Source organism: Sinocyclocheilus rhinocerous, unplaced genomic scaffold (genome assembly GCF_001515625.1).
Source record: "Sinocyclocheilus rhinocerous isolate Xijiao unplaced genomic scaffold, SAMN03320098_v1.1 scaffold1189, whole genome shotgun sequence".
Lineage (NCBI taxonomy): Eukaryota > Metazoa > Chordata > Actinopteri > Cypriniformes > Cyprinidae > Sinocyclocheilus > Sinocyclocheilus rhinocerous.
Genome location: NW_015633719.1, coordinates 195,318 through 204,284, shown reverse-complemented (window position 1 = coordinate 204,284; position 8,967 = coordinate 195,318). Strand labels below are relative to the sequence as shown.

General features: G+C 30.8%; 1 protein-coding gene across 1 annotated transcript in view; it reads right to left on the bottom strand.

Moving 5' to 3' along the window:
* LOC107744738 (protein tyrosine phosphatase receptor type M) overlaps positions 1 to 8,967 on the bottom strand; it is a 182,087-nt gene that overhangs the window by 35,317 nt on the left and 137,803 nt on the right. Inside the window, 1 exon segment of the mRNA XM_016558555.1 lies at positions 592 to 658. Within this exon segment, the coding sequence (XP_016414041.1) occupies positions 592 to 658 (67 nt within the window).

Here is an 8,967-nt window from a genome sequence, read left to right as displayed (position 1 = left end):
TCTCGCTCTCACACACACACTCGCTCTCACACACACACTCGCTCTCACACACACACTCACTCACACACTCACACAAAACTTAAAATGAAACTGTCATTCACTTTTTCATTCAGTTAATTTCACAATCATGAAATAAATAAAAAAATAACAGCAGTATTATAATTTAATATAAATTATATTCATACATTATATATAACATAATGACTAAGTTTCAGAAAACAACAGGTGAATGGAGACCTGTTAATTAATAGTAACATATTTAAAAAATATTAATAATAATTAATAATAAATAATTACATTTATTAAATATTAAAATTAGACAAAACACTTATTACCAACTTGAGCAGCTAAACTCAATTGACAAACTCGTGTGTTTTTCTGTCAGAGAGACGCTGAAGCGATGTGACGCGCTCGTTTCGCTCAGAGTGAATGCTGCTCATGCCTGCAGCTCCTGCGCTGTGATCGGCTCACGCTGACGGAGGCCCAGAGGCTCATGGGAAAACCGCCGATCTTAAAGCAACGTCCTGACACACACACTCACTCACACACACACACACAGACACACACACACACTCACTCACGCGCACACACACACTCACACAGGTTTGTCGTCTTTTTTGGCCGAGTCCCACGGCGCCGCCTGCCCTTCAAAGAAGCTCTAAAAGACAACGACAAAAACACGGTTAGCAGAACGAACATGAGTGACGAACAGCAGGTCAAAGGTCAGGGCAACACATGAGAATGTAGTCGGACATAAACAGCCAGAGAAAAGAGGAAAATGAAATTTATGATCATGAAACAGAACGTGCAGCATCTCCATTACCACAGAAAATCATTTCAAATTACTCTAGAGTTTGACATGAGCATGTTTACTCTAACAAGCAAACAATACACAGCACAAGCAAACATATTACTATTGTTCAAAATAGTGAATATTTAAATTATTTATTATATTAAAATCAATTAACATATTAATTTTATATAATAAAATTTGTTACAAATTACTGTTAATATTAAACATTTAATTGAAAACTCCATTTAATATTAAAAGTAATAAAAATATTAATAGTACATTTTTAAAGTGGTAAATTATTATTACACATTTCATTAAATACATATTTCAAATTAAAATCAAACAAAAATACTGATATTATATTATTAAAATTGTTAAATTATTAATAAACATTTCATTGAATTTTTATTTAAATTATATAATATTAAAATCCTACAAAAACATTCATAGTTTATTATTAAAATGGTTAAATTATCATTAAACATTTAAGTGAACATTTATTTAAATCATTTAAAATTGAAACAAAACAAAAAATATTAATAGCGCATTAATACAATTCTTAAACTATTTTGAACATTTAATTGAAAATGTATTTAAATTACTTAACATTAATATCAAACAAAAATATTAATAGTATATTATTAAAACTATTAAATTATCATGAAACATTTAATTTAATTTTTAAATTATTTAATATTAACATCAAATAAAAATATCAATAGCATATTATTAACATTGAATTTTATATTTTAATATTAAAATCAAACAAAAATGTTAATAGCCTATTAATAAAATAAAATAAAAAATGTATATTTAAATTATTTAATATTTAAATTTTATCAAAATATTTAACATTACATTTTATTGTAACATTGTTGTAATTTTCTACAATCTATAATATTTACACATACTTCTAATACATAATAAATTAAAACACACAGCCCATTTTTAACATTCTCAACATTTCTCTTGCCTCATCTGCCATCTTGCATATTTTTTTTACTTGTTGCAATGCATTCTGGGATTATCTTATGCACAAAGAATTCATGCAATGTTAAGCTAAAATAAAAAGAAAACATCTTATAAAGTGGCATAATCCCACCTACAGTATAATGCCTTAAAGTGCTGCCTACATAGGTACACACTCACAACATAGCAAGCAATGTTTATTGCATTGCATCCACTTCTAGCATTTTTAATCTGAGGGTTTAGTTAATATTATTTTCTGAGGCAAGCGCTGACCGCAGGAGCTCGATCACGGCGTGAGTTTTACATCGAACCACATGAAAGCACAAGAGAGACAGACAGAAAGAGAAACGCAGCCGACGTTTGTTCCTCCTCAACAGAAACTCATCAAACATTAATGCTCCGCTCGCCGCGCAATTACAGCTAATTATGAAAATACACTTCAGCGCTGGCTTCTGAGGGCCGTGGGGCTGGTCTCTGCCGTTTCTCTGTGTAAGTGTGGAGGTGAGACAGAAATAGAGCTTGATAGTCCTCGTCTAGAGACAAGAGATATGATTGCGGTGATTGTGCTAAACACAATGATGACACCAGCTTCATCTGCGGGAGACACGGCTGATCATCGGCTCTTTCTGCTTAATGACGGCTTGATATTCACCGAAGAAAAGACCACCGGAACGCAGCTTTCTGACGAGCATCTCGGAGTGAAGCGCTTCTGTTAGCAGGCTCTGTGATTGAGGTTAGAAGGAAAGTGTTGTGGTTTCTCGAGGCATGAATCACAGCAGAAGGAGAGACGAGTCAGATTTAACCTGCAACGCTCTTTCATTTCCAGCACGGTAACCTTTAGAAGACTTAAAGAAACAGAAAAACTACTTTGAGAGAAAAGTCTTTCATTCTGAAACTCAACACGTCTGTGTGCAGTAAATAAATAGAAACACATCTTAGTGTTAAAATGTTTCTGAAAGAGTCTCTTCTGCTCAGCAAGGCTGCATTTATTTGATCAAAAACACTGTAAAAATAGTGAAATATTATTCTAATCTAAAACAGCTGTTTTCTATGTGAATATGTGTTAAACTGTAATTTATTTCTGTGATGCGCAGCTGTATTTTCAGCATCATTACTCCAGTCTTCAGTGTCACATGATCTTCAGAAATCATAATAATATGCTGATTTGCTGCTTGAGAAACATTTCTGATTATTATCAATGATGAAAACAGTTGTGCTGCATAATATTTTTGTGGAAACCGTGATGCATTTTATTTTTCAGGATTCACAGATGAATAGAAATTTGACATTTGTAACATTATAAATGTCTTTACTGAAACTTTTGATCAATTTAATGTGTCATTAATGAATAAAAGTATTGATTTCTTTGATTAAATGCATATGTGAATATATGTATGTGTGAATATATATATACTGTATATATATATATATATATATATACAAAATAAAATGTATAAATAGAAATACTAAAAACAACAAACACAACAAAATTACTAAAACTTTAACTAATAGTATAATGAAAATAGAAAACATAAAAATAAAAACCAAATCAAAACATTTTTAAACATTCAATTGAATACTTATTAAAAATAATAAAACAAATACAAAAAATAAAACAAAAATACTGATATCATATTGATATTGTTATAATTGTTATATTATTATTGTAAAAAATGGTAAAATTATCAAATTATTAACAATTATCAAAGTTGAAAACAGTGCTGCCGGATATTTTTGTGAAAATTGTGATACATTTTATTTTTCAGGATTCACAGATGAATAGAAATTTGAAAAATAAATCTTTTGTAACAGTATATACAGGTGCATCTCAATAAATTAGAATGTCATGGAAAAGTTCATTTATTTCAGTAATTCAACTCAAATTGTGAAACTCGACTTTGGGCCCAATTTGGATATTTTCACTTAGGAGTGTACTCACTTTTGTGGCCAGCGGTTTAGACATTAATGGCTGTGTGTTGAGTTATTTTGAGGGGACAGCAAATTTACACTGTTATACAAGCTGTACACTCACTACTTTACATTGTAGCAAAGTGTCATTTCTTCAGTGTTGTCACATGAAAAGATATAATAAAATATTAACAAAAATGTGAGGGGTGTACTCACTTCTGTGAGATACTGTATATATATATATATAATAGTCAGCATTTGAAGTGGATCAATAAAGTTCATCAAAGTTGCCCTAAGACAAGAACGCATTTTGGTTTTAGGTTTTAGGACAACTTTAATGAAAACTTTAGAACCACTTCAAATGCTGACTAGTGTATATACATGTAGTTTAGCAAACATCATGAAATGCAGATGCATTTAAAGCATCTAAAGAGACATTAGAGCCAATTTAATGAATGTTGATGTTGCTTCTGTTATTTTCCTCCTGAAGCGGCAGCAGTTTGTTATTCAGCGCGTCTCAGTGTCAGCGAGACGAGACGAGACGGAAGGAAGGTACGAGCCACTGACAAACACCTTTCAGATAATGAGATGCAGGAGTCCAACGCGAGAGCGCAGCGGGAAAATCATGACAACTGAGTCAAACAACAACACACAAACAACGACACACACACACAACGACACACACACACACAACGACACACACACACACTCACACACACACACTCTTAAATATTCAAGACGGTCACACACAGACGCCTCCGAGAGTATTTACACAGCCAAGACGTGTTATGAAGCACAGATTCTGTCAAACAAACACTGACGGCGCTTCTGTGTGCTTTTACTGGTGTATAAAAACAAGACACGCAGAAAAACAGGCTCAACTTACTGGAATAATTCACCCAGAAATGTAAACTCCGTCATAATTCAAACCAATAAGACTTTGGTCAATCTTTAAAACAGAAATTAAGATATTTGTAATGCCCTGAGAGGTTTAGATAATTGTTTAGATGTAAATAAAAGGCTAAATAAAATATGTTCATCATATAAAATGATTGTATCTGTAGGGTATCTTGTAGGGTTATTATCTTTAACTAAAACTAAAACTATATAAAAAAAAATTATAATAATAAAAATAAAAACTGAAATAAATTAAATATAAAAAACGTATTTTAAATAAAAATTTTAAATACAAATAAAATAAACAAAATAAACATTAACAGAAATAAATTGAATATAAAAACTTAAACTTATTTTAAAAAATTTTAAATAATACAATGAACATAAACATTAACCAAAATATATTAAATTAAACACAAAAAAACGTTTATCTTATTTTTATTAACTAAAATAAATTAAATATTTAATAAAAAAAACTTATTTTATTTTATTGGCTAGTTGCCAAACCAACATTTTTCATTTAGTTCAAGTTGAAGTACTAAAATAACTAAATAAACTAAAACTAAAAACTACACTTGATAAAAACTATATAGACAAAAAAATAAAAAAATACTAATAAAAAATTCTCATTTTCATTTAATTTAACTTGAATCAATAAAATATCTAAAACTAATAACTAAAACAATTTATATTTAAAATTGATTTGAAACACTTAAAAAGATAGTAAATATAGGAATAATAAAAACATAAAATTACATACATTTTAACAAAAATTAAAATATAAAAACAAAACCCAATTCAAAATATTACCAACAACTTTAACAGTTTTTCAGTGACACTAAAACAACACTGGGGCGAGTACATGACGACGGTACTTTTAATTTCGGGTGAACTGTCCCTTTAAGAGCTGCTGAAGCGAAACAGGAGAGAATAATGATTTTCAGACTTTGCTTGATGGGAAAATAATCTTTTGAAATATAAAAATGTGGTGCTGAATAAATAAGCTTCACAGCAGACTGGAATGGAGCGGATGGAGAAATGGCTGGCAGGAAGCTCCAGGCTGTTTCTGTCCCTCTAGGCCACTCGCTGTGATTGGCTGAGCCTCAAATCCGCAGCCAATCAGACGCATGACTGGAATCATGAGCCCAAACTGTGGCGATGCTAAAAACCAGATCTGGATTCGTCCAGAACGAGAGGAGCGCCTCGAACGTTAACATTAACTTGCGTTTCGTCTCAGTGGCGCTGAGGATAAAAGCAGGAGGTGAAATCAAATCTAATAAACAGAGTCATGAAATGAAATTGATGCCGAATAACACGCGCTCTCTGAAAGATGTCAAAACAAGCATGAATAAAACAAGCATCGACCCAACTTAATAATGCATGTTGTAAAATGCAGTTGTCGATTCCCTGCTGCTCTTTATTGTTATACATCCCAGCATGCTCCAGGTATTTGTGGATGCATTCCCTCCCCCTCTGTGACGTCTGACAGCGACTAGTAAAGCTTTACAGTTTGCTCCAGAAGCTTCTGATGGGTTTTATCCACAAATAAACTTCCTCAGACAGTTTTTAATGCGATTTGAGCATCAGGTGTTCAAATGTTGGATTCTGACACTATAAATATACATTTATAAAAGATGCTCAGTCTGCAGAGTTCATAGAAACTGACGCTTTGCTAAGCTCCGCCCCTCTCGGTTACTGTTGCTAATGCTGAATATTATTCTTACATGGGCTGGAATGAGATATGACACTGTTTCTATTTAAAGAAATAGTTAAATTGTGTCGTAACATGATTTAAAAACCAAAGAATTTGTGAAATCTGTTTTAATTTTAATTTTAGAAGTTTAGAATTTTTGTTGTCATTTTTATTACTTTTTTTAAATTTTTTTATATATATATATTATGGAAGCTGCTGTGTAATAATGAAACAAAATAACAATAATAATATGACATGGTTTCTCTGAAGAAATAGTTACATTTTAGTGTACCATGATTTAAAACTGAAAAAAGTGTGAATCAGAATCAGTTTTAAATTAGTTTTTAGCTGTTTTCATTTTATTTTTAGTTAAAGTTTTAGTAATTTGGTTGTTTTTTGTTATTTATTATGTTTTATATTTATTTATTTAATATTATGGAAGATAATTTCCACCCTGGAATAAAAATAAAAAGGTAATAGTGCCTTTTTATCTCACAATTCAGACATTTTTCTGCCATGGAATTAAAAAGAAATAAATAAAAATCTCACAGTTTTGACTTTTAATATCTCAATTCTGACTTTTCAACTCAGAATAAAAGTTTATATCTTGCAATTCTGAGTTTATATCTCTGATAATAATAAAGTTTAATAAAAATCTAAAATATTCTTAAATCAAGAATAAATACAAATTCTAATTTAGAAATTCTAAAAAAATCGAAATGAATAAAAATAAAAATTCTAATAAATTCAGAATGCTAATTCTGAAAAAAGTGAATTGCAAGACAAAAAGTCGAAATTACCCTTTTTATTTCTTTTTTAATCTGTGGACTTTTTATATTTTAGTTTTAGTTATTTTAATTCATCAAGTTAAACTAAATGAAAATGAGAAATGTTGTCTTGACAACTAGCTGAAATAGAACATATATTTTAAAATTTCATATAAACTTTATTTGAAGTAAAAAAAAAATTCTTATGGCTTTGCTTTTTTTTTTTTTGTAATAACTCTGATCAAACACTTTTTTACAGTGAAAATGATACATGAATGACCCAAGATTATTTAAAGATGAAAATAAAAATAAAAACATCTCTGCGTATTACAAGCAACCCGGCAACTATACTTTTGGAAAGCTTTCAATGCAATTTTACGCAAACCATCAAAACGCACAGAACCTTACATTAGAAAAAGAACAAAATCCTGTCTGATAATATGGCGGGGGGCAACCGTTGCTAAGGTAAGACTGGTGAAACTACAGGAGCTTCAAGACAAACTACAGGACAATCGGGAGCTAACGAGTCATATTAGCAACTAACAAGCAACTAAAACATCTTACATATATCCAAAAACGGCTGCTTACCTCATTTATCTTTTCCAAAGTTAATGTACGGAATAACAAGAAGCAAAAGAAGGATTCAACAGAACTGGAGCGGTTTGGTGATGACATGAGCTCATGGAGATAACACTGCAAAAAATGCTCTTTCTCAGTATTTCTGTCTTGTTTTCCAGTACAAATATCCAAACATTCTTAAATCTTTAGGATATATTTACTTCAGAAGCAAAATGACTTATAGTAAGACTTGTTTTTCCATAAAAATGATCACATTTAAGTGAGTTTATGGTAAAAAAATATTTGCTAATGGGGTAAATTAAAACAATAAATAAATAAATCATTTTTAAAATTAAATCTCGCTTCACATTTTTCAGAAAATGAGTGAGTATTTTAAGTAAATGTATCTTGATTTAAGAATATTTAGATATTTGTATCGGGAGCTAACGAGTCATATTAGCAACTAACAAGCAACTAAAACATCTTACATATATCCAAAAAGGGCTGCTTACCTCATTTATCTTTTCCAAAGTTAATGTACGGAATAACAAGAAGCAAAAGAAAGATAAGGGAATATTTTAGTGTAGGTCATCTCAAACCACTATTCAACATGGAGGAGAAAACAGTCAAGACAAGCAACTTTCACATGGAGGAAGGGACGAGGGAGTGAGTGCTGAACTCCACTTCTACCTGAACTCTAAAAACAATCTTTATCCATAATGAATCGAGCCCTCGGGCGGCTCGCAACCCAATGGGTGTCTGGGCTGAAATATTAATTTCACTGAGATGTGAAGGATAAAGCTGTGAGGTTATGGTGAGAGGATGCACAAACAGAGATGCCCACGTCTCGCAGTCACTTTAGACGTTAACAAACAGCTCGCGCGAGTCTGTCTGTCATTGAATCTCGCTTCACATTTTTCAGAAAATGAGTGAGTATTTTAAGTAAATGTATCTTGATTTAAGAATATTTAGATATTTGTACTGGAGAACAAGACAAAATACTTAAGTATTCTTAAATCAAGATACATTTACTTATGCAAAATGACCTAAGATATTAAGTCTTTAATTTATTCTTAAAATAAGTTATTTTGCATCTCAAGCAAATAGATCTTGATTTAAGAATATTTAGATATTTGTATTGGAAAACAAGAGTATATTAAGTCTTACTTTCTGAAAACTATGTGAGTTCTTGCTTAAAACAAGAAAAATATCTGCTAATGGGGTCCAAAAAATAATCATGTTTTCCCTTTGAAGTTTATTTCTCTGTTCCCCTTGATACAATTGTTTTTTCTTGTTTTAAGCATAAACTCGTTAAGGGACTTAATATCGTAAGTCACTTTGCTACTAAGTTAATGTTTTTACATAATTGCACTGGAAAATAA